This window comes from Ambystoma mexicanum, chromosome 8 (genome assembly GCF_040938575.1).
Source record: "Ambystoma mexicanum isolate Mex_15411 chromosome 8, UKY_AmexF1_1, whole genome shotgun sequence".
NCBI lineage: Eukaryota > Metazoa > Chordata > Amphibia > Caudata > Ambystomatidae > Ambystoma > Ambystoma mexicanum.
The window spans coordinates 537,678,289-537,705,783 of NC_090929.1; the positions used below are offsets into that span (position 1 = coordinate 537,678,289).

The 27,495-nt window shown below is 45.8% G+C and overlaps 1 protein-coding gene across 4 annotated transcripts in view; it reads right to left on the minus strand.

The window, feature by feature from the left end:
* Positions 1–27,495, minus strand: part of LOC138472193 (inositol 2-dehydrogenase-like) — a 457,962-nt gene that overhangs the window by 141,394 nt on the left and 289,073 nt on the right. For all 4 annotated transcript variants that reach the window (XM_069610239.1, XM_069610240.1, XM_069610242.1 and 1 more), the window contains one exon: positions 24,731–24,861. In XM_069610239.1, the coding sequence (XP_069466340.1) occupies positions 24,731–24,861 (131 nt within the window). The remainder of the gene's footprint in view (positions 1–24,730; positions 24,862–27,495) is intronic.

The window sequence follows — 27,495 nt, forward strand, 5'->3', positions numbered from 1 at the left end:
TTTGGGGAATTCCTGTAGATGTCAGAACAGACCATAAGCCTCTTGTTCATGTATTGAACTCGAAAAATTCCCACATGATGTCTCCACGCATAAGAAGATGGACTTTGATCATTATGCAATTTAATGTGACCATAAAGTACACTCCGGGAAGAAACAATGTTGTTGCGGATTGTTTCTCTAGATTGCCATGTGAAGAAGATGTAAATGACAGTGAGGATGAACAAGTGTTCAGAGAGGAACAGAGCATGGATTGTATAATAGCTCAAGTGCATCCTAGTTTCTCAAAAAAAGATTGGATAGAAGCAACGGACAGTGACATCGAACAAGAGATGTTGAGGAAGGCTATTGAAGCTGGTTGGAGAGATACTGATGACAAGTTGAGGCACTGGGAAAGATTTAAGGATGAATTGTCCAGTGATGAAGTATGTGTTTATAGAGGAGATCGTATAATACCACCGACAGCTTTAAGAAAGAGGATCATGGATATTGCGCATGAGGGCCATGTGGGTAGAATGTTGACGAAAAGAAGAGTAAGAGAGACTTACTGGTGGCCCAACATGTGGAGTGATATGGAAACCCTGGTTAAAAATTGTACTGCTTGTGCTGTAAGTGATAAAAGCAAATCCATACGAGTGACTCCATTACAACCTGTGGACATTCCTGTTACCGTTTGGACTAAATTGGTATTGATATAGCTGGTCCATATGAATCTTTGGAGTCTCAGAAGATCTATCTTATGGTGTTGGTTGATTATACATCCAAATGGGTGGAATGTGGCATAGCAGAGGAGTCAGTGTCAGCTGTTAAAGTCGTGAAGTTCTTGGATGAAATTTTTAGTAGAGAAGGAGACCCGCAAGAAATTGTGTCAGATAATGGAGCCCAGTTCATGTCGTCAGAGGTTCAAGAATTTTTAAAGGACAGATCTATTAAACACAATACTACTGCATTATACCACCCAATGGGTAATGGGCTGGTAGAAAGAATGAATCGTTTCATTAAAGGAATTATACAGTTAGCTTGTGTAAATGGTTTACCATGGAAGGAGACACTTAAGGAAGCTCTCACTACATATAAAGTCACGCCACATTCAATAACCGAGGAGGTGCCTTTTACCTTGATGAGAGGGAGACTTTTCACCAATAGGTTGAGGCCTGCTTGGATGATGAGCAATGAGAGTAAAAAAATTAACATGGATGACATTGTTGACAAAGTGAAAAGGAAACAAGAGAAGTATAAAAGTTATTATGACAAGCAGAGAAACGTTCAAGAGAGTAAAATTAGTTGATCTGGTTAGAGTGAGGGAACCAAAACGTGTGATGAAAGGAGAGTCTAAGTTTCGTGCTCCTCAGAGAGTTATGGAGTGCTCAAGAAAGTCTGTGATACTAGAAGATGGCAAGAAATGGTCATGTGATGATATTGTTTTGGCAAAGGAGAAGGAAGTGATGAGATATGGAGAAGATGGTTTAGTTGAAGTTGAGAATTTCAAGAATGGTTTTGATGAATCCAGAGGATGGGTCAAAGGAAGGTCGCAAAGGAAGAAGGTACAGGAAAGTTCAATTGAAGGAAGAAATGACAGTGTTCAGTCAGGATCAAAATGTAGAAAAAGAGTATGTAATCACAAACAAGACTATGGCCCTCATTACGACCCTGGCGGAATTCCAAAAACGAAGGCGGAAATGAAATACCACCATCGAATACCGCTCGTTGCGATCATGACCCGTCACCGTAAAGTACGATGCCATTAGCGACACCGTAGTGAACGCCAACGCTAACTGCACCAAGCACGCGCACGCGCGCCTTGCAAAACCGTAATTTCCGCCATGGCGCAACGGTACGCGAATTCTGACCATAGCGGACATGTACTCAACGCCATCAAGCATGGCGGAAAGTACCTTTCCGCCATGGTGAGAATTACGGCATCGCGAACCAACCGTACATGGCCCAACTGAGTGCCTGTACGCCACTCCCTGCCCACATTGCACAACTCCTCGTAGGCAAACGCGGCCAGTACAGTACCACACAACTCCACTCAGAAGCCGGAACCCAATGCAGATCATCTCACAATAGATCGCGCCACAAATCGGAATATGCAACATCACTAGTAAAGAATAAGGCCACACGGTCAATATCTGAACATAATTTTAATGCACATCCAAATCACCAAGCCCATACAGCTATTCGCAAACTAACTCCCAAATGATTTCCATCACTGTGGGCTGCATCCGCAATGAATGACCAGCTTCTACTTGTGTGACGCCCTGTTCCTTCATGGTACACAGGGCCTACATTTACGACCAAAAAGGCAACACGGAAGCGCCTAGAACCGCAGGGCAGTCCCATGAAGTAGGCACTAGTCCAGCTGAAAGGTACATATGTTGCTCCTAGCCACTAGTACTGCGTAAGGGCATGTGGCCCATTGGCGATCGTCCCATAAGATCGTAATGGTGCTCCACTGATTAACTCGAAGCTGCAGGTGTCGAGTGAAAAAGCCATCTGCAGGAGTGGCGTACAGATGGCAGCGGCAAAAGGGGAGGAGATACCTGTCACCCAAAAGAAAAAAATAATAGCATGGGCATCCGAACTTCATATGAATTACTCAGTTCATTCAACACACTAAATATACAACCATATGCATGCTAGCACACTCAAAAGGATTAATGTCACCAAAAAATCACTTGCGAATCATAACGACATAAATCGAGCTCAATACACTATTACTAACGAGTGTATGTGTGCATGCGTCTGTCAAAACAGAATCCATTAGATGTGATTAGTAACGTGCACAGACACAAGTGTTTGAAGGCGCGTCGAGACGGGGAGGGTTCAACAAGGGCAGACAGATGATGGACCCACTATGGCAGCTTTGCATCACATAGCGCAGGGGAAGGGGATAGATATCAAAAAGCCATGCACATGACAAACTCTCAATTAAATCATCTGTCCATGCATCCATTCATCATTCCCTCATCCCGGAATAGAAACGCCTGAATATTTACTCACATTACATTTGAAATTTCCATTGAGTCTGTGCGGAATGCAGTCTGCAAAATCCACTGTGCTCCTGCCCGGTTCACTAGTGTAGTGAAGTAACATGTATTTGGGGACGTCCTGCCTCATCGTCCACTACGCTATTGCGCATCCCATTCAATTCACATCAATCATTGCATTCTCGTCATGGGCCCTGTCCCAAGGACATTCAACAATAGAACGTTACATTTCCAGTCAGACCTGTGGGCGTCTCCTCGCCGCTAGTTGAAAAGCAAAAGCGCTGTCCTTCGAATTCCTCATTTGCAACATCACGTCGAAAAGGCATCTGTGAACGCTTGGATTCACAAATAAATCTATGTAGTGCGGCTGTGTGTGAAAATGGCTTCAATCACTAATGGGACTCCCCGCCCGTCGGTTATCGTCGGTACAATGCTGCATGAGGGTCCACCGTTGATCGAGTACTACATTCCACTGACCCTTCACAAGTTTGTCCGCGACTGCAAAAATAGTATGTGAAACAATGGGACCATAGCAGAATCAACATATTAACCAATATTTCACTGCCATCGGGATCACATACATGATTGTAATTGCAAGATGCCATGCGTCAAATAGCAGCGTTGTGTGCGGGACGTGCTCGCCCAAAAGTAATTGCAGCTGGCACAGGTGAAATGAATCACAACAGGTGGAGGCTATACAGCCTGAAAACACATAAATTGCATACCCAAACCCCTCCCACAACCACACCCACTCCCAAATGCTACCGACAGGACTAGCGATGTTGGGCCTGGGGGACCTGATAGCACTGCAAGTACTCCAACTTCAAGAAGAAGACGAACATCAACGACTGCAACAACCGGCCGCACAGAGGAGACGCAGGAGGAGGAGGAAGAGGAGGGCAAGGCAGGGGCAGCAAGGCCCACCAGCACAGCCACTACCACCACGCAGGCAGCCCGCAATCCCACGCCTCCGTGCCAATCCGTTCAACCTCACTGCTGAGCAGATCCACACCCTCTACCGTTTGGACCGGGACACCATAACCGCCATTGTCGACATGACACACGCTGACCTTGTCAGCATGATAGATAGCCCAACCGCCATCCCACCCCTACTGAAGGTGGTGTCTGTACTCCACTTCCTGGCCACAGGCACCTACCAGCACACAGTCGGACAGTTGCATGGCATTTCACAGCCACTATTGTCACAGACACTATTCCAAGTGCTTGATGCCCTCCTGAAGCACGCAGACGACTACATCTGTTTACCACGCTCGGAGCAGGAGCTCACAAACGCAAAAGTGGGATTCCATGCACTTGGCGGCATACCGGGTTGCATTGGTGCCATCGACTGCACCCATGTGGAATTGGTTGTCCCACATGCCATGGAGGTCCAGTACCGCAACCGGAAACAATATCATTCTATCAATGTACAAATGGTGTGTGACTCCAACAGGATCTTTACACATTGTTGTGCCCGATTTCCAGGATCAACCCATGACTCTATGGTCTTGAGGAACTCTACAGTACCACGCTACATGGAGCGACACGCAGGGCACCGATCCTGGCTACTCGGTGAGTCTCATTTAATGCATGTGAATGTGGGGTAGGTGATGCGTCAATGACGTGGCAGGAAGGGGGGGGATGCGTACGTAGCAATGTTATTCCACAAACATCCTTCTTTGTCCACATACAGGTGATGCCGGGTATCCACTGAAGAGATGGCTCCTTACACCAATCCGGAACCCACAGAACCAGCATGAGGAGGACTACAACCATGCCCACTCACGTACCCGTGTAGTCATAGAACAGGCATTCGGCCTACTGAAGGCTCATTTCCGCTGCCTCAGCAGGTCTGGCGGGGCACTCCTGTACCGCCATGAGAAGGTTGCAAAGATGGTCATGGCATGTGTAATGCTACACAACATGTGCGTACGTAGAAATGTGGCCATGCCCCCTGACGCAGAACTGCAAGCACCTGAAGATGGTCATGATGAGGGTGGGGATGTGGCAGCACCTCAAGGAGTCCACGAGGCACAGGAGGCCCGTGAGATTCGTCAGAATATCATAGATGCATGCTTCTAGTACTCACGCCTGGTGGCTGTTACATGGACACAGGACTTGTGGCACTGTGTGTGTCGGGAACATGCACAATGTGGCCTGTACCCCAAGAAAGGCCTCGTACACAAAGATCAATGTCCACACATCTCATTGGATTAATGTGTATATATGTATTGCAAATGTGAAATGGTATTACACACCCAAACGACCCGCCACCCGGAAGAACCCTACACACCCCCTCCCACCCTCCTACCTCCCCCCAGAACACCAGTGTCCAGAGATGCTCATTGTCATTGGTCAGACGCTATTGCAAGCCCCCTCTCCGGGTATCAGGGGCACCCCTGCCTGTGGAGCGCAGGTTCCTCCCAGATCTGCGTTGGGGGCTGCCCTGGACGGAACTTGCAACGGATGATGTCTCTGCCTGCTCACGTCCATGCATGTTCCTAAGGGTTTGTGAGAGCTCAGTGAGCACACGGCGCACAGCGGCAAGTTCAACACATACATCTTTGGACGTCGCATGCAGTTCCCCCCTCAGGCTCTCGGTGCTTCTCTCCATTTGTCCCCTCAGGCTCTCGGTGCTTCTCTCCATTTGTCCCCTCAGGCTCTCAGTGCTTCCCTCAATTTGTGCCTTTAGTGTCTCTGTACTTCGCTCCATTTCTGCCCTAAGTGTCTCAGTAGATGTTTCAATGGCTGCCTTAGAACCCCCACATTCATCAGCATGCTCCTTGAGGAGCGTGGCCAGTTGCTGCTGTTGCACTATCATCTGCTCGAGGGACTGTTGCCTCTGCTGGGCCATGCCCATTTCCGGTGGTGTCACAGAGGGGCTGATCACCTCATGTTGCCTTGCCACAGGCCTTGTGGGGGTTGGCCAGTCGTCGTCTTGTGGGTGCCCCTGCGTGGTGTCCTCATGGTGTACGGGATGAAACATACAGGGGGATTGGGACAGGTCATGGATGGATCCTACATCTACAGCACCGTTTTCTGTGTCGGAGCATGCTGGCATGAAAGCAGTGTCACCTATGGTGCTGCTGCCACCAGAAGCAGTGCCTTCTGTGCCATCCATTGGGGGGACCTGTGGTGCTGCTGTTGTGGACATGCTGGCTGCTGGGGTGCCTGTTGATGTCCCCTCCAGTGTGCTGCCACTCGATTCGTGCTGCTGACGTGTCTTGATCCGTGCAGCTGAGGTGGAGGGTCTTTGGCCGTTGGTCTTGGCCCTCTTTGCAGGTGTGCTGGTAGGGGTCTCCTGAAGCTCGTCGTTTGATTCGGACCCTGTGGTGGAGTAAAGGAGGGCAAGCGTTATTTATGGGTCTGTTGTAATTGGAATGGCAATGTATCACATGCATTGGGGTGGTACCTGAGGGTGATTTGGGTCAGGGCCTTGGGGGAGGTCTCATTTTCGTGTGGATTGAGGGTGCAGTTATTTTGCAGCCTGCAGTTAGGGTGTGCATGCTGCACATGCAGAGGGTGTTTTTAGGATTTTTACTTATTTATGTATTTAATCTGACTTTTACAGGGCGCTATCATGGCAATGTATGTGGACGTTCTCCTGGACATGTGTTTCTATTGCACTATGGGGACACATGGTGCTTCACATGATTGGACTTTGTGGATTTAGCGTTGTTTAAATTGGCCCACCTACCTGATTCTTCGGATGTCTGCACTCCTTTCTCCATCCCTCCGACTCCCTCTATGCTCTCCATTCCAATGGTGGAGGCACAGATTTCTTCCCAGGGGGTCAACTTGATGGGTGAATCAGATCCTCCCCCGGTAGCTGTGGCAATGTTGCGGTTGGCTGAAAGTATGCTCCGGACGCGTATCCGCAAGTCGTCCCATCGCTTCCTGCATTGCTGTGGTTTGCGGGGTGCGGTCCCCACCGCACTTACCCGCTGTGCCACCAGGGCCCATATGTCCTTCTTGTTCGCAAGTGCCGTCCTGGTCATTTGCGTCGAGAAGACGACGGCAGCGTTCTCCTGGAGGGTCTCTGTGAGCACGGTGAGTTCCTCATGGGAGAAGTGGACCTGCCGCTTGCGATCGCACGCTTTTTTAGCAACTTTTCCCATTTTTCTTTTTTATTATGTTGTGGCTAACGGCTTGGGATGTGTCTCAGGGTCGGTTTTTTATGGTTGTGTTGGGATTCTGATTTTATAGGTGTACGGCGTCCTGTTTCCCGTTCCGGCCCCATGTTTTTACTTCCGTTTCCGTATATTTACGGTGACCGTAATTTGCGCTGACCGCTCATTACGGTGACCGCTAAGATGGGTGGCGGAATTGCACCTAGGGCGCCGTACGACGGCGGAATGGGCCGTTTTGGGGTCATTTCCGCCATCGCGGACTTTGCACTTCCACCATGGCGTGGTGCTCGTGCCCGATGGGTCGGAATTGGCCGCACTTTGCTCCATCGTGCAATGGCGGAAACGCTATTTACGCTATTGGCGGTCATGTCAGTTACTTTCCGCCAGGGTCGTAATGAGGGCCTATGTATATTATTGAAGAGTTCAACATGGTGACATGTTCCAAGATTGGCCGTATATTCAAGGAAAAAAAAACATGGAAGAAATTGTATCCTTTATTGGTTATTAAGTTACAGCGTGATGTTCATTATATATATTATTAAGTGTTTTTAGTTAAAGTTAATAGAAAATGTTTGTTTTGTATACAAAATGTATTGTATTGTTTAGGTGGGGAGATGTGAGAATGTTGTGTTGTTACTATGGTTACATCTTCGTGTATGAGTCCAGAATGTTGATGGAATCATACACGAAGATGTGGCTTGGCTGAGAAGGCCCGCTCGGGGGCTCCTCCGAATAAACCTACAAATAAGTTTATGATACATGATATACGTGTCATTTCATTAAGCAAAAGTGAGGTGGGGAAGTGGGGTACTGCGATGAGGAAGAGCGAGTTGGAATTAGCTGGTGACTCTGACCAGTAGGAGTGTGCTGGAGTTAGTGGGGTACTGTGACAAGGAAGAGTGATGTGGAGTTAGTGGGGTTCTATGACAAGGAAGAGTGATCTGGGGTAGTGAGATACTGCAATGAGGAAGAGGGATGTGGGTTAGTGGAGTATTCTCATAAGGAAGAGTGAGGTGGGGTAGTGGTGAACTGTGATGAGGAAGAGTTAGGAGGAGTTAATAGGCGACTGTGACAAGGAAGAGTGAGGTGGAACTAGCGTGAGACTGCGACGAGGAACAGTGAGGTGGAGTTAGTGGGGTACTGCGATGAGGAAGAGTGAGGTAGAGTTAGTGGGGTACAGCGACAAGGACGAGTGAGGTGAACTAGCATGGGACTGTGACGAGGAAGAGTGAGGTGGATTTAGTGGGGTACTATGGCGAGGAAGAGTGGGGTGGAGTTAGTGGGCACTGCGATGAGGAAGAGTGAGGTGGAGTTAGTGGGGTACTGCGACAAGGACGAGTGAGGTGGAACTAGCAAGGGACTGTGACGTAGAAGAGTGAGGTGGAGATAGTGGGGTACTATGACGAGGAACAGTGGGGTGAAGTTAGTGGGGTACTTAAACTAGGAAGCGTGAAGGGGGTTAGTGGAGTACTGTGACAAGGAAGGAGGAGGTGTGGTAATGAGGTACTGCAATGAGGAAGAGTGAGGTGCGGTAGTGGGGGACTGTGACGAACAGTTAGATGGAGTTAGTGGGAGACTGTGACAAGGAAGAGTGAGGTGGAGTTAGTGGGGGGATAACAAAAGACTCTTCAGAATGTATGATGAATCACCAAATATCGTAAACATTCTCATTTTGGTTTCTTTAAACTGCTATGCGGCCATGAACCCGCACTGGGGAAAAATCCCTTTGGGTGGAAACATGCTGGAAAAACTGAATTACAACAGTGAGGCTATGAAAAGAAAATGCCAGTTCAATGGCTATATGATATGATATGGCATTTATAACGTGCCTATACACAAGTGTCTCAAGGTGCGACAAGGCAAGGGAGGAGGACAGAGACAAACGATCTTACTAGGCCAAGTGACATTGAGATCGCACAAGTGCAGGGGAGAGGGGAAGGGAAAAGTGCAAGGGGAGGGGGAGGAAGAGCAAGTACCGTACACAGGATCAACTAACAACAAGTAATGCAGCCAGCAGCATGCAGTGCAAGTGCAGACACCAGGTGTCTAGTAAGTGCAGGTAAGGGGACTGTAGGGTTGCAGATATGGCACCAAGTGCCGGGGTTGCCAGGATGCAGTGCAGGGCCCTTGAGCACAGTGATAACATCACAGATGAAAGCACATCAGCCATCATGTGACACTACCCGTCAGAGTGAAAAATTCTCTTGGTCTAATTCAAGACGTAAGACAAAATTAATGTATAGGTGTATGTGGAGTTCATGCTAACAATAATGTAATATATCTTTGGACCCATTACGGAGGTAAAGGGCCCACTGTGGCTACTTTGGGTGGCACGACAGGCCGTGGGCAAGCAGCAACAGGACAAGCCTGCCATTCAATGTGCTCTAGTTTCCAGCGATATGATCAATAATGCCATAGGTGATGTCGTCACCTGTGATTAGCCTATGATGCCGCTGACGTGTGAGTGAGAGCGGCGGACTGTGAGTGTGTGTACAAGTGTGAGAGGAGATGAGGGTGTCTGGGGGAGAGTGTGTGTATGTGTGCGAGTGACTGTCTGTACATATGCAGTTGTTTGCGCATGTGATGAGTGAATATGTGCCGGGAGAAGCAGGCATGGGTTGGGGTAACACGAGCATGAATTGGCACATTATAGGCAAAGCCAATATGAGGGTATTCCTTCTTGATATTTTGCCACAGTCAGAATGCACATATTTTCTGACAGTGGCAAAGCGAACATGATAGTGATTTTATGCAGCAATAATGGCAGGATGGAAATATTGGCGCAGCCAGCACAGACATTTTTTTCAAACAGTGGCATTATTAAAATTATGTTTAAAGTCAACTTGAGAGTTTTTATTCGAGGCCATACTTGCATAGATTGACACAGGAAGCATGGACTTGTCTTCTAACACTGGCAATAGTGATTTACTAAATAATGATGTTTATTGCGCATTAACAATGCGGTGAATCACCACTTTAGTGGTCTTAAATCACTTATTCCTGTCCAAGCTTTAGATTGTATTGGTTCCCAGCCCCATGTTCAACCAGAATTGTGTATGCTGGAGGATAATGAAAAAGAGGGGAGTCAAGATGGGAGAGAGAAAAGATAGGAAGAGCTGGAAGGATAAGAGGAAAGGAAGGAAGCTTAAGATGTGGGGAAAAGTGATTGAAAAATGAATAATGACTTGTAGATGTATTCTCTGGATGTGTGAGCGGCTCGAGAAGTGCTCAGCCTAATCTTAGTAAAAATGAAGGGCATGATTGTCTGGGCCACCACTTGGATAGACAAAGAGCCACCTGAGCAAAGTATTGCGCGTATGGAAATTAGCCCAAATGCAAGAATTTTGCTTCAGAAAAATGTCTTTGTCCTAGAGGGCAGTACTATTTTATACATGCTTCTTCAACCTAAGACAGCCAGTTCTTAAGGCTGTAGACAACTACTTGCCAGTTTCAGACTTAATAATGATCTTGTATAGTCTAATAACCTTGCCAATATATTATTGGGTACTTCCCTAATTTTTGTTTACGGGGGATCAGTCCAAAAATAGGAAGAATACAAAATATGTATAATGAAACTAAGGACTGATTACCCCTCTCTTTATACGTTTGATTGGGTTTGTGCACCACTCAATAACCTTTAGACTTTTTGGTCATTCAAATTATATCTACAACCAGCATTCTTTACCAAAATAGTTTATTCTTTATTTTGTAAACACAAATAAAAACAGATTGCACTTGTAATAAAAAGATATTTCAAAAGTGGGGTTAGTATGTGATGTGGTTTCTTAAGACGTGTCCAGCACAATGACAACACAAGAACAGTTGTATTTCTCATAACATACTTATTCTTAATGCTTTATTTTAGATATCACAAACCCCATATATACGTCACACAAACAATTTAGTCACAGACAATCAAGTATGGTCTACATAAATAACTGAGGCTTATCTAATTCAGTGCCTCATAGATAGTCTACATATGTTTCGGCCTTTCTTTTTATTAGGCGAAAGGAGGTCTGTGATGTCTTCCTCAAAAGAGGAAATGGGGTCAGGTGAACGGTAGATGAGATGCATAAGAATGGTTTGGGTAGGAATAAGTGGGATTTTGACTGATAAGACTTCAGCAGATGGAAGGCTGGTAAGGGAGGTGACTCTAAGGCCGAACTGGGTTTTGCTATAAAGGCAACTCCCCCTTCTTTGCCTGAATTTCTATCTGCCCTGATAATAGTGTAACCCTCTGGGAGGGCTAGGGTAATTGTAGGGCCCGCCGCCTGGTGAAGCCATGTTTCTGTAATGGGTACGAAGTCTAGGCGTTTTTTTTAAATAAAAAAAAAATAACGTTATTAATTTTTCAACAAACAAAACATAACCATCACACCTGACATTTTCGGTTACAAGCTTCTTTAGCATACATTGCATATTATTTATTACTGTCTTGCCCCCTCCCCCATTTTAACACGAACTTCCTCCTCAGTTCATCGGATTACCCTTCTTTTGGGGTTAATCCCCTTCACCGTTCGCGGACATGTCATATTCACTAGAATTGGCGTGGGAGGATCTCGACAATGTGGCTACCATTTGTCTCCATGCTGTCAGGGGTCCCACTTCATTATCCTCCCCTCTGCAGGCTGCCTCATACCATGCTGCTGTCCCAGCTTCTGCCCATTTCAGGAGGTCGTTCCACCATACCTCTAGTCTGGGTCTATGGGCCGCTTTCCAGTTTATGGCTATTCTCCTCTTGGCCAGGATGTAGGCCAGGTCCTTGAGTTTGCAAACGTGTTTTAGGTTGCGTGGTATGGTAAATCCCCCCATCATGCATGCTCATATAGATTCCACATCTAGCTTGATTCCCTTTTCAGATAGTCGTAGCTTTACTTCCTGCCAGAATTTTCTCACCTCTGGGCTCGCCCAGAACATATGGATCATCCCGGCATCCACCTCCCCGCACTTGGGGCATTTTTGTTCTTCTTTACTTCCAAATCTGGCGACCTTTTTGGGGGTCATGTATGCCCTATGGGTGACATACAACTGTATCTGCTGCAGCCTAGCATTCCTAGACACCTTTTTGTGGTATCTCTGAGCTCTTTCCCACTGCCCGTCTTGCATAGGTTCACCCGCTCCCTCCTCCCAGTCTCGTCTCAATTGGAGCAACTCCTTACCCACTCTGGACATCACCAGTTCATAGATCCAGGATGTTTTTATGCCCTCCCTCTGAGATATCATACATCGTTTCTATAGCACTGTCAGGTTGTTCTGCTAGTGTTATTTCTGACCATGTTCTTTCACCCGTTTAATTATTCTAGTATTTATGATATATTGCCCCATGTGTACCCCAGTCTCGTCCACTATCGTTTGGAAGTCCAATGCCTTACCTTCTTGCCATATATCTCCCAGGGTTGCTAGGCCTACCGGCTCCCAGTGTTTGCGGATCCCTTTCCGCAGTTGCTCATCCACCCCGCGTAGCGCCACAAGTGGGCCTGCGGGGAGCATGGGGTCGGATTTCCCATAGTTCGACACGCTTTGTGCCATGTCTTCCAGCCCAGTTCCAGTAATCTCGATCGCCTATGCAACTCTGGTTTGGGTAGCCATATCAATTCTTTTAGGAAATAGGGGTCTCATTCACCCTTCAGCAATCTAGATTCTGCTGTCTCGTCTTCCGACAGCCACATAGCGACATATTGTAACTGCCCTGCCAAGTGGTATATCTCAAAGTTCGGCAGGTTTATGCCCCCTCTGTCATACCTATTCTGTAGTTTCCATAGGGCCCCTATTTCTGGAGTTGTGCCACAGAACGCCTCTGAATAAACTCTCGAGTTTAATAAAAAACTGTTTGGGCAACATGTGTGGGATGTTTGCAAAGAAATGTAGTAGCCTGGGTAGGACCACCATCTTGAGCAAGGCTGCCCTTCCCACCATGGCAAGGGGGAGCTTTGCCCAGAACCCCATGCTGTTCTTGATACCTTCCACTGCTCTCTCCGTATTATATTTATGCTTGTCATCAATCGTGTGATATATGTTAATCCCCAGGTATCTGAATGTTGTGGTCTACCAGGCTATCTGCAAAGTAGGTAAGTTCTCCTGTGGGACTCCCCTGTACCTCCCCAAGGTGAACATGCACGATTTTATAGGGTTCACCGCTATGCCCGACAGAGTCTTGTAGCGCTCCATCACCTCCAAGATGTATTGAAAGTTCTCCTCTGGGTACCGCAGTTATAGCAGCATATCATCCGCATACAATGATATCAAGTGCGGTCCCCCCTTAGTGTAGACCCCTACTTCTTCGAACTGCTGTCTCAAACAGATTGCTAATGGTTCCAGCGCGAGGATGTGCAGCATCGGGGACCATAGACAACCCTGTCTCGTGCCTCTTCTAAGATGCCATTTGTCTGAAATGATCGCTCCCGTTTTGACCCTGGCTGTCGGGGAGCTATACACCATTTTTACCCACTGCAGGTACCCTGGTCCCATCCCGTATTCTTTCATGGCTGCCATCATCCAAGGCCACCTTACGGAGTCAAAGACCTTTACTGCATCTAGCGAGACTATTGTTATTTCACTTGGGTCGCCCTCAGCCTGTTCTATAATATGGTGGAGCCTCCTGTGGTTATCGTATATGCTTCTGCCTGGGACATATCCGGTTTGATCGGGGTGTATGAGTTTGTTTATTACCCTCTTCAGTCTATTCGCCAGTACGGCCGTGAGAATTTTACTATCCTGGTTTAGCATGGATAGGGGTCTGTATGACCTACAGTCTGTGCTTGGCTTGTCAGGTTTGAGAAGTGGAACAATCATCGCCTCCCTCAGGGATTCCGGCAGTCTCCCTTTCTCGAAGGCCTCGTTTAGCATTGCCAGTAGCGGAGGGAGCACTTCTTGTCTATACATTTTATAGAATTCACTACAGAGCCCGTCTGTCCCAGGGGCTTTACTCGTGGGCAGATGTAGTACCACTGTCTCTAATTCCTCTATTGTGATCGGAGCATCCAGGTTCTCTCTGTCTTCCTCATTCAGTTTAGGTAATTCTATGTCTTCTAGCGTCTCCTGAATCTCCTGCTTTATGGTCTCCTCTGCATCTTCATAGAGGCGCTTATAGAATCTAAGGAATCCCACGGTCACACTCTCCTGGGTGTTCCAGATGTGGCCCGCTTCTCCCTTTATCTCCCTAATCGCTGATCTTGGCGTCTCATTCTTGTATAGCCATGCGAGCAGCCTCCCCGGTTTATCTCCCCATGCGTGTTGACTTTCAATGTATTTTTTGTAATTCTCGTTGCACAGCCTCTGCCAGAGCCCACTAAAAGCCTGTTGTAATTGGCTCACCTGTTCGGCGTCTTCCTGTGAGGTGCCCCCTCTTTTCATAAGTACTTCTAGTTTCTTTTCTGTCTCCTGTAACTCACTCACGATACCCCCTTGGAGCCCTCTAGATTTAGATATGGCCGCTCCCCTCACTACCACCTTGAAGGCCTCCCACAGGGTTCCCTCTGACTCCATGCTTCCTGTGTTATTTTCAAAATACCCAATTATCTCCTCTCTTAAATCCTCTCGGAATGAAGTATCCTTCAGTGCCTCAGCTCTAAGCCTCCCTGTTGGGATCCTGGCTCTAGGGGGCTGATGTCGCCACTTCAGGGCCAGAGGGGAGTGGTCTTTTAATATTTTCGCCTTATATTCTGAGCCCGTCATTTCCCCAACAAGATCCGAAGTGGCGAACATGCAATCCAGTCTCGTGTACAGGTTGTGTGGGGCGGCATAGTGTGAGTAATGCCTATCATTCGGGTGTTGCTGCCTCCATATATCTTCCAGCCCGAAGTCTCTCAGCAGAGCTTGTAGCATTTCCGCTGCGGTGGTGGGCTTATCCAATTTGGTATCTGACCTGTCCATTTTGGTGTTCAGCGTGCAATTGAAATCCCCACCCCATATAACCGCGCCTCCTATGTGGGGGCTGATTTTGCTATATAGTTAAAATAGGCCACTGTGTCTTGGGGCATAAGTATCTATAATGCACAGTTCTCTGTTCTCTAACAGCCCCCGAATCACTACCATCCTCCCGTCTGGCTCCTCCGTGGCCTGTAGCAACTGGAAGGGCACATGTGGCGCAACCCAAATGATTACCCCTCTGGCATATGCCGAGTATGTTTCTCCTATTGTGGTCCTTCTCCACTTTTTCTTTACCACCTCTTGTTTCTCTTTGGTGAGGTGGGTTTCTTGCAATAAGGCTATATCCACTTTTTGCCTTCTCAGGTACATCATCACCTTATTTCTCTTCAGGTAGCTGTTGAGACCTCTGACATTCCAGGTTACTATTCTAAGGTCTCCTATTGTCATCCATATCCTGTCCCTTCTCCATCCCTCCTTGTCCTTTCCTCCATAGCTTGGCATGGATGTGAGCTCGTTCCCCGTCTAATTTCAACAGCAACCCCCAACTACCCTCCACCCTCCAATCTCCCCAACTAAATACACTGCACACCTCCCACCTACCCCCCACCACCCATCCCGTTCCCAACTGTTGCTCAGCTCCATCCCTGGATCTCAGGCTATCCCGCATTTGGTTCTTTCTCTGTGATGCCGATATTAGGAACCCAGCAGGAGGTCCCCGATCGATCGGCAACCTAACTAAGCTATATGTGGGGGTGTGAGAGCGAGTCCATCAAGGTTCCTGCAATTTTGTACTGGTCTTATATCTTTATTTAACCCACCTCTAGTCTATCCCAGCTAGCTTCGACCTGGCTTATATTGAAGTCCTGGTGTCTGGTTTTACAGCACCTCGGTTACTGCAGTCGCTGTCTTACTTATCTGATCCATCTTCTCTCTGGTTGTCTGTTTCCGACGGGCAGTTCTGGGCATCCAACCACTCCGTCGCGTCCTCAGGGGTGTCAAAGAACAGAGCTCTATTTTTGTGGTACACCTTCAGTTTCGCCGGATACATCAACATATATTTGTAGCCCGCCTCTCGCAGTCTTTTCTTCACTGACCCATAGTTCATTTGTCGTCTCTGCACCAGGAGTGTGTAGTCCGGGTACGCTGTAATATTTGTAGAAGCCCTTTGTATCGTGCCACCATTCCGGAAGTGTTCTAGGATCTTCTTCCTATCTCGATAGTTCAGGATTTTGGCAATTGTTGGTCTTGGGGGCAGGGAGAGGGGGAGGGAGGGGCTCCTGGCAGTGGCTTCTTTGTTAAGCCTCTGTGCGCTCTTTCCACTGCAAATCCTTAGGTAAGCGCCCATCCCCCTATTTCTTGCAGCAACATCGACTCCACATAGTCTGTTGGATTTGGTCTCTCTGAGCCTTTTGGCAGTCCCACGATACGTATGTTATTTCTCCGAGCACGTCCTTCCGCATCCTCTGCTCTATTTTCCAGGTTGCTCATATGTTGTTTCAGGATGTGGATTTCCGATGTATGGGACGCACATGCAGCTGTGTTTGGAGTCACTTCTTTTTCCAGTTCGCCTGTGCGTTCTGCTAGCGCTCTGACATCTTGTCTGAGATTAACTTCCCCCTGGACTGCGCCAACTCTGAGTTCCAGTGCTGCCTTAAGTTCAACCATGGCTGACTCCAGTTTAGTTTCCCACGTTAGTTACAGGTCTGCAATCGCTTCAAGGATCTGCTGATCTTTGCGCGCCGGGGTGGTGTCCGTGGGGGGGGGGTTCTCCTTACTCCTTACCCCTTCTGTCAGCTGCGGTGTTCTTGCGTATGCCTCCAGCGTGGGTTGTTTCCCTTTTGTCTTCGTCTGTTTGCTCGCCATCTCAATGTTGTTGTGTGCCTCAATTCGGGTTATCGGGAGTGTAGTCTCTGGCTCTTCAAGTTTGTTGTATATTGGGAGGAGGTCTAGGGAAGTCAGTTTGCAATTTCACTCTCTGTTGGGATCACGTCCAGATCAGACTGTCCGGGAGGCGTAGGGCTCCTCCCAGGTTATCATCTTGATGTGGCCGGATTCGTTCATGAATTGATGAGGCCGCTCTAGTGTCCGACTACGCCATGTTTTTATAGTCTGTGTCATGCTGGCGATTGCAGGATCAGGATCGGGTCAGCAGGAGCACCTCGGGACCACATCTTACTGCGTGGCCATGTAGCCACACCCCTCCTCCATATGACTTGTTATGGCTCCCTCTATACTCAAGCCGAGCTTCCAAACCTCTTCTGGGGCAGTGCTGCTGTTTTCCACAGTGTAGAGCTTGCCTTCACTCCATGCGCATATCTTTTGGCAGTCAGGCAGCATTTAGTGTGTCTCTATTCCGTCTGGGCTTCACTTGCAAACAGCTCTCTCAGCCAGTGATGTAGGCAAACCGTGCCTCCAACGTACATGGTGATTCGTATCATCCCTCTTCTTCGTCAGTTACACAGATTTGGAATGTTTGGCCTGCTCTGTGCTGATGCCTGACACTGTATCCCTCTGTTAAGTATCTAGTATGTGCTCAACGGAGTCACACAATGTATCTATTTCCCGTCACTGATTTCAGGCTTTCCGTTACGGGCAGCACCCTCCCCTCCCATATGTCGCATCCACATCCACTTCAACACGACCTGCTGGTGCCCGGGAACAATATGTCTTCTCTCGTCCTTGCATTCGGAAACCCATTAGTCCAGTGGGGATTGCTGTCTTCTGATGTTATCACACCGCTCTCGCAGTTTCGGGAGATTTGGAGCACAAGCAAGGCACTATTCGCCCGCCGCAGCTGCTCCTCTGCTTTTTTCTTTTTTTTCCTTTTTTTCCTGTTGTTTTCGTATCGGCAGCCCGCCGTGTTAGCACACCAGAGGCACCATTGTTGCATCACGCAGTGCGGGCTAGCTGGCAAGCCTCTTCTATTACCGCTTTAGTATTCCCAGTTGGCATGGATTTTCTTTCGCCTTCTCGTATAACCGCACTCCTTCATACTGTGCCATAGCCCGTCTGATGACTTTTTTGTTCTTGCCCGATCACCATCTTGTTTTCCCAATCGACGGGGTGCACCAACCCTTCTGCCGTCACAATGTCTCCTATATGCTACGGTTTCCTCCGGTTTTCAAATCATATTGTGACTCACATATTCATGCATTGGGGGGTCCACAGGATGTCACGCCGTATTCAGCTCTAAACACGGATGCTCTTCAGGATCAGCACGAGCTCATCGGAGCCGCTTCCTATCCCATGGCTCTGTAGCCACGCCCCTAAGGAAGTCTAGGCGGTTAGCAGAGATGAGGTCTGCAATATTGAGAGCGTGGGCAACTAAGGAACGAGCATTGATAAGTGCACCTTTGATGGTGGGCGGCAATGTTGTAGATAATAGTCCTCCCATGCTTGGTGCCACACTAGGTGAAGGAACCATGGTAGGGGTAATAGGAGTCGGTAAGTTGGGAGGTTCTGACGCTCCTGTTAAGCAGATGGGTGAAGGGCACTTTTTTGGTTAGGGAAGCCTTATGGTTAGGAAGCGAGAGCCTAATCTCTTGTTTCTGATGATCACAGGACAAGGGATGAGTGGTGTAGGTAGTGTGGCAAAACGTTGGATCCATTCAGCAGGGCTGAGTAGGATGTCAGGTAGGTACCTAGGGTAGGTTCCATCTGTAGGGATGTGATTTTTGTCAGATTGGAATGGAGGGAGGAAATAGGTTGGTGTGATAGAGTGGACTAGTGGGAGAATTGAGGGCATAGCGAAGGTGACTCTGTGGAAGGCGGCCATACGGACAAGGAGAAGGTGTCCTGGGAGGCTTAGTTCAGAGAGCAGGGGTGTGAGGCCCTGATGAGTCCACTAGATTGTGCAGGGTGGTGTTCTGCAGCTAGTCGTCCCAGCGAAGGAGATGTGCTGAGAGATAGAGGGTCCAAGTGAGCTGGAGGCACAACACAGAACAAGAGGTTGTGAGTACTGTTCTGAAGACCTAGGAACATGACATAATGCAAGGTCACAATGTGAGTTTTGAGGAGTATCCACGTAGCAGGTACGGTGGCTAGGTACTTAGTCCTAGTGGACTAAAGGCATGGTATGATGAGGAGTTGACTATGGTGATCCGGAGACCTAGATAAGTAACGCAAAATGTGGGCTGAATCGGTGTAGCTCAGAGGATATGCTATGTCATCAAGATCAGTGCATAAAGGCTGACAGAGATTGATTTGGATGCTGGATGTAGGATCAGCATAGGAACAATGCACGGAGGTGGGCTAGTTCGAGATACAGTGTACAGGAGCATCAGAGTAACAGTGCATAGGAGTAGACTAGTTCGGAATTGCTACAATGTACTGGAACATCACAGTAACAGTGCATAGGAGTAGGCTAGTTCGGAATAGCTACAATGTACAGGATCAGAAGAAGACAATGCATTGAGATTGGTTAGTTAGGGGTAGATGCAATGTACAGGCAGGGCAAATAATTCAGTATACATACCATAGGGCATTAACAGGACAGTGAATTAGGACTGAAATAGGACATTGTGCCGGTGAGCAAAGTAGCTCGAATTAGTAGGCATGGAAGTTCCGTACGGTGCACTTATAGCGTGATGACACCAGTAGGGACTGAGGGTGAGGTCGTAAGAGATGCTGTGGTAGCAACGAGCAAAGGCGGTCACAATTTATTTAGATCCGCCAGGGGTTTAATACAGTGCGTTATGTGAGAATTGGGGCTGTAGCGTGGGTTACAGTAGGTCATTAGGTGTTAGCAGCACTATAACGACCCCATAGGCTGGGAATGGCATATAACCAGGTCGCTGATACGGATACAGAATAGCAGTAGGTAGGGAAATAAGGATGTTAGGGCCCAAAGTCCTAACAGGCATCAAAGTATGTAGAGTAACAGGCTAACAGGCCGTACGGAGCATTCACCCATGGAATCATGCACTGGCGACTTGGAGAGAAGGCCTGTTATGAGATCAGTTAGTGTGCCGTCCACGTCCGTTTCAGTCCGTTGCAATTTGGTTGTTCTATACAAAGTATTGTGATAAGTACTGGACACGTCATATAAGAATCCACGTCATGAACTAACCCCACTTTTGAAATATCTTTTTATTACAATTACAATTTGTTTTATTTGTGTTTCTAAGTAATGAATAAACTATTTTTGTAAAGAATACAGGTTGTAGATATAATATGAATGACCAAAAAGTCTAAAGGTTATTGAGTGGTGCACAAACACAATCAAATGGATAAAGAAAGGGGTAATCAGTCCTTTGTTTTCATAATAACCTTGTAGCTGAAGCAATGGGGCCTGTGTATCAAACAACATGAAAGTAATGGCGAGTTTTAAAAGGCTTGAAAAAACTATTCAACTTGAAATGTACAAATAGAAGTAGCCTGCCAAGGCCAGGGACAACCTAGTCCAACATATATTTGTGTTTTATGTATGAGATTGTTGGACAAAATGTAGGTAAATGACTTACAAGAGTGAGAGAATTTAAGGATGTAACCATGCTTCGTAATATGTATTTATAAATACAGTTTTACACTGAGAAACTGGTCAATAGTAAGCGTAGATGAAAATGAGCAAGGTTTCCTAGTTTGTGAAATTAGGAGTTTAATCTGGTTCAATTGACGTCTGAAGATATAATACGTCAAAATAAAGTGCAAATTATAGCCTAATATATCAACCAGAAAGAATTACAACCATCTAAAAATTGGATTTATCAGAATGTGAACTGAGAATAACCTGTCTAGCAAGTCAAGTAAGAGGAACGGGCCAACATATCTTTATTACACCGTTTTGGAACCAAAACTGGTAATTTCCAAATTCCATAATTTAAGGCTATGTCGACATCTGTTTCATAAATATAGATCTATGAAAATGTGCTGGCTGCAGGTCATTCTCTGTTCTGTAGCATTGTATTTGGTAGCCAAAGTCTTCAAAAATGTTCGTAATTCTTAAGGGGAAGATGTACAATTAATCCAAACGTCCTGGCCCGTTTGTTGTCAATCTTAGATCCTAGATTGTGAAACAAAAGGTCTTAGCCTCACTTGTTGGAAAACGATCAGCTGTGTAAGGCTTTGAAAGGTTATTTATAGGCATGAGATTGATCTGGGAGCCTTAGGGCTGACACAGATACATGAAGTGATGAGTTATGAAGATGCTGTAAAATAGTAAAACAGCATGGAGTCTTTGGGCAAATACAAAAACAACAGAGAAATACAGAAGGAACAGTAGGAGATGTGGGGTAGGGGAGGAGTCCTGGAATAGCGGTATGAGTCAGGGTGCATAATGTATTTGTATTTGTATTTATTGATTTATAAAGTGCCTTACACCAAAGCGCTGTACAATGGAACAACATAATACATAAAACATAAACAATATAACGGTTGAAGTAATTACAATATGAATCAATCAATCAACAAAACAGTGAGAAGAGCAATTAACTGTTGGGGATAGGGAGGAAAGGGGAGTGGGACTGGATGGGGGGGTGGAGGAGAAGAGTAAGAGGAGGGAAGGGGAAGGGTGAGAGAGGGGAGGTAGGAGAGGGGGGAGATAGTCAGGGGGAAAGAATAAGGAGGGGGAAGCAGAAGGGGGAAGGTGTTTCAAGGAGGAGAATGGAGGAGGAGAGATTTAAGGGAAGTGCAGAATGAAGTGAAGGTTGGGGTAGAACGGATAGCAAGAGGAAGGGAGTTGCAGTGTAGAGGTGCTAGGAGTTGGAAGGAGCGGAAACGGGAGGAGGCACAAGGGGGCGGAGGTACAGTGAGAAGGAAATGGTCAGCGGACGAAGGGAACGGGAGGGGGAGTAGAAGGAGAGAAGGGAGGAGAAATAAGGGGGAGTGAGACCATGGAGAGATTTGAAGACAAGGCAGAGAAATTGAAATTTAAGTTGGGAGTGAAAAGGAAGCCAGCCAAGGTGAGAGAGAAGTAGAGATGGAGCCACGGGAGGTAAGGAGACAGAGGGTGCAAACAGCAGAGTGGTAGATGGATTTAAGAGGGGCAAGGTGAGAAGTAGGAAGTCCAAAGAGTAGGGAAGACCAGTAGAAGAGGCTGGAGAGATGAGGGAGGAGATTAAGAGTTTGGTAGCGTGGAAAGTGAGAAAGGGACGGATTTTGCGAATATTGAAGAGGTGGTAGCGACAGGTGGGAGAAGTGAGGGAGATATGTTGGGAGAAGGAGAGAGAGGAGTCAAAGAGAACGCCTAAATTGTGCACTCGCTACTAGCCAGTGACAAGGAATAATTGACTCTCGGCGAGAAAGTCAATTAGTATAGAGAAAGAAAGTACGTATAGAATTGAGTCTATGCACACTTCTAGATCGTCAGACTGTCGGATGTAGTAGACGGTAGGGATAATAATGAGTGGCGGAATTGAGATGGAGGAGACATTTAATTTAAAGGAAGAGACATAAAATCTAAGGGTGGAGGTAGGAAGGCGGAGAGTGAGACATGAGGGATAACAAAGTGGTGGGGGGAGAATATCCTGGGATCTAGAGAAGGAGACGGACAGGTGTGATTGGGCCTAAGAGGAGATCTGGTGGAACCAGGTGAATGGAGGCACCATTCCCTAACTCCTTAGAATACTAAGCAGGCTATGCTAGGAAGATTTAGAAGGACCCTAGGGAGTTAGGCAGCCATCGATTTAGGGAAAACCACCTGATGTCAGACAACATAGAGTAGGGATTACCTTGCACTATAACTAACCGCGATAAGGAAGCCTGGGTTAGGGTGCTGGGAGCCGATGGGAGAGTAGAGAGATAGGGACGGCCCTAGCGTCAACTTCCCAAAGAACCCAGCAGGCCCCAAGACTAGCCAAGAATCACATTTTTTATCCAAATAAAGACCCTTGGAATTTATTGGAGCATCTAGAATGGTTAACTGTGACACCCTGTCACAATGCTCATGTTAAATGTGCTTTTACTCAACCTGTCAATTGCAGTAATTGCTGGTGGCAAGAGCTCCACCTTGCACACCTCTGTGCAGCTGGCTAATAGTAAACATTCCTGTAAATACAATTTCCAGAATTAAGGTAACATCTGGAATATGAGATGATCTCTTCCATATAGTGAAATATTTTTCCTTTAATGAATCCAGACTTCTTTTGAAAACATTGTTATTGTTTATTCAGGCGACTAAAGCCTCTGCCCACCACTGCATGTACATGTTTCAGAGCAACCAAAGCATATCCCGCCACAACATGTTTCAGTCCCAAGTGTGCCATCCTCAGGTGGTTACAACCTTATATTTTGATGTCATGCCATTTGTCCATAAGAAAACCTCCTTATCCTAAATAACATCACACAATACCTACCCCAATTCTGAAGACATAGGTATATGTCCCTTCTGCAACTTAATTTGATGTTTTCAAACTTTATACTAATGATACGGACCTTTAAATAAAAAATTATAAGTTGGTTAACATTTGTCCGTGTGTATTATAATGAGTTTCAATACCACATACCGCAGAGTATTTCACCTATTGGGGTTTGGTCGGAACACATTCCTTAATCGCGTCCTTTTTACATTAGTTCCTCAAATCGTCATCAACAATGGAATCAGTATTTACAGTTCTTTCTGATCACCATCTTACTGTGTATACACTATACCTATCTTTTATACTGTGCAGGCTTTTTTTCATATCGCATTCCTAAACAGCCAGAAGTAACCAACTTAATGTTGATTTCGAAATATGTCTTAGCCTTATGCATGCAGTAGATTCTCCATACAGTAGACATTTTGCTTGGTTAAGGTTAGGATCTAAGACCTCACTGGTGAATGGACTTTGATTTTAGGCCTATGTAGGTGTTTTGGTGAAATGTGCTTTTGTGCACTCTCTCACTCTGCATTATCAGACGATCACCGTTAAAGCAAGATCTTGCCAACTCACAATTGCAGTACCCACTTACTGCACTTAAACCCTCTTAGTATTGCAGCAGTGGAACACTGCATCCTGAAGCAAAGGCCTATTGCCTCTCCTTCCGCTTTCAAGATCTCTCCAGTAGTAACGTATTTGCTGTGCGAATTAGCAAATAAAACTCACCTCATCCTTCTCAACATTATAGGCACCACTAACTACATGAACTTCTTTGGGAAACTTGGTCAAGGTTCCGGCACTGCACATATCCTTCTACAGAAATGAACAGTTGTGTTGCAGCTCTCTCATGCTCTGGATCATTTTGTGAAGAAGTATAACTGTGTAACATTATTCACTATTTGGAGCACTCTATGTACATATATACTAATGGTTACTGTAGCCAACTATGCATTGGTAGCAACTGTCTGAGTCAAGTTTATTTATCCTTTGCCTCCACAGCTTGGTACATTATTTCACCATGCATTTAGCAACACAAGGGCTATACAAACACAAAACCAAGAGAAATACACGTTTCAACAACTAATGCAGCCCATTATTTTGTATAGATGCTTTCATAAGGGAGTACATTTCAAATATACATAAAAAGCAAGGGTGATTAATATAGTTCAGCTTCTATCCTCACTTGTCGCCGGAACTCAATTTCTGACAACCAGAATAGATAACTAACTACAAAAGGCAATTGCAAGAAAAAAAAAGATTTTAACGGCAAAACGAGAACGAAGATGGTCTTATGCTCGTATGAATGAGAATACATACTGCGACAATAAGGTTTTGCATTAGCTCAAAAGGCAATAATATCAAAGCAAGAAAACGAACCTCCTCTGCCTCCTGTCCAAACGTATCCCCTGTGGACAATACGTGTTAGGAGCTATAGTTGAACATCCCATACCTGACTTTTTCAGAGATAAAACAGACGCCGCTGGAAACAGATGGCTGACTGTAGCTATCCGATGAATACGGCCCAGTGACCGGTTGCCACGGACTTTCTTGTGTAAAAACTGTAGGGCTGGGTCAAAACGCCTGCAATAAAAAGGACACACGAGATCATTTAAATGAACAATCAAGCACCTTTCATGTTTATATGTAAGGCGTGCATTGCAATTTTGTGAACCATTTGCACATTCTACTTAGGAAATCAAATGGCTTTCACAGGACAATATTTTCCACACCCACTGAGGCTTGGCCCACTAACACCAAGTTATAATAAAATACACATTGAATTATGAATTACGTCTGTCATATACAAGTAATGCTAATGCAGAGTGATAAACATAATGCGGGCCATTTGGTCGAAAAAGCCAATTGCGTGCAGAGGACCACCAACGGTTGCACTTATGTGCGTTTGTCCCTGATGCCGCTTTTAACACTCACAACGCGGGGTGTAATCGTGAAGAGTGAATGAAGGCGAAATTACCATTACGCTTTACTTTCACCCTCCGCTCTGTGAGACATAAAGCAATGCCTGCAAATTACACTTTGAAGGCAGAATTTTATAATGGATTCAAATTGAATCCCTTTGGCTTTTATCAGCTTCTAAACCAAGTCTTACTACATTGTGATCCTTTGGGTTTACACCTGCATTACAACCAAGTGCTCTCCCAAAATGGAGGAAGAAAGCAAAGCAGAGACGCAAACTCCGCACTGCTGCTCTCCTATACCTTGGAAAGGCGCAGAAATAATTAGCTTTAGTGGAACATTGAATCTTTAAAGCAATTTTACACTTTCATTTTCCACTCAGCTAATATGGAAATAAGCTGCTACATTATTTCACAATATGGCAGAAAATTACCAAAAGATGACTAATTCTTGTGTATTCACCCAACTATTGCATGTTATGACTATCCTAATCTGTTAGGTTTGCAGATACACGAACCAAATGCCAAAATGCACTGACAAAGTTTTCAATTGTATAGCATTCAGAGGCTTTGTATTTAAAACAACCTGGGAATGTGAGTGCACATGTTCTACATATCATCACTACAATTAGAATCCTTATTACTAATCTTTCCAGCAGTCTACTGAGACTCGTGCAGTGAATAAGAAAGGTTGCCACACACAATCAAACTCCTCTAACCAACCTCGGAAAAACAAAAGGCTGGCCTAGAAAGATGTGTCTGTATAAAATAGAACTACTCACTAGCCACACATAAAAGTGCAAAGAATACTGAAGCAGGAAACACACACTAAGCCTAAAAACCTAAACCCAAAAGGACTACCTGTTCAGGTAAGCCAATGGAATCCACACCTCAGCCATATGGAAAGGACTCCATGCACTTGACAAACCATTGCCAATTTTATGGCTATCAGATGAGATTCCAAAATAATTTGATCCTATTTGGGACTTCAACAAGATCCCTAAAGAGAACAAAATATCAATTTGGATCCATTTAATTTTTTAAAATCTATTGTATGGACATACAGTACACTGTACATAACAGTATTTCTCCACATTTTTTACAATCAGATATCTTCGATTCAGGCCTCCAAGTCAGCTCATGGCAGATCCTGTTCTGCTCCACCAGAACCAAAAAAAGCAAACTCCTAGTCATTCTGACCAATCTCCATTTTTGACACTATTGTTCTCGTGAAAACATTGAAAGCCTTGTCAGAACAGGCCTTCTCATGCCCAGCCAAGACCATAAAAATGAACACCGTTTCCTTAGCACCCAACTCTCTCAGATGATGAACTGTTCTCTTAACCCAGGAATCTTCCCAACTAACCTCCAGAAGACTAGCATCTCCCCACTGCCCAAAAGAGCCAATTATGAGGTGAACATCCAGTCCAACTATCGTCAAACACCCCTTTCCTGGAGAAGGTACTGGAAAAAGCAGCAAATCAACAACCCAAGTCCTACAGTGAAACCCATCTTCTCCCTCATGACCACCAAACAATCTCCTCATTCCTATCAGAAAGAATCAGTGGTGGATGGCGAATTTGTTAATCAGAGGGGTGTACATATTTCCCCCACATATGCCCGAGCAACCAAGCATAAAGGGAGCCAAACCAAGTAAGGGAGGTTTGGGGGGCATGTCATCCCACAACATTTTTGAATGATGGGTCCAAATGGTGCGCTTTAAAGCACACTTTATTGGGATGTGCAGTCATAATGTCGAAAAAATAATGTCGAATTACAAAAATATCTAAAACATAATGTCGAAAAAAAAAGTAGAATTTTTTATTTTTTGATTTATGTGTTTTTGGGTTCCGGGGGTAAAAAAAGGGGTAAAACAAAAAAAATACAAAAAAAGAGGGATTGGGGGGGGGGGGGGCATTCGAACAAAAAGCAACCCAAAAAAGAAATTCGCCATTTTTTTTTCGACTTTATTTTTTAGACATTTTGACTTTCGACATTATGACATTCGACTTTATGACTATAAACCCTTTATTGGGTAACCAGACATTTTTCAATTCGTTTTGTGGGGCAATTCATGAAAAAGTCAAATAGATGCAAGTCAACAACAGTGCACAGGAACATTTCCCAATGCATTTTCATGATGCCTTTCCCACAATATATGCCAGTACAAAAACACGTTCACACTGGCTGTGCCCTTATCTTTCCATGCTGGCTGCACAAATACATTACACTATTCCCATATAAGAACACACTCATCTTTGCTTTGTGCATAATGCCAATAATGATACTAAAAGAAAAC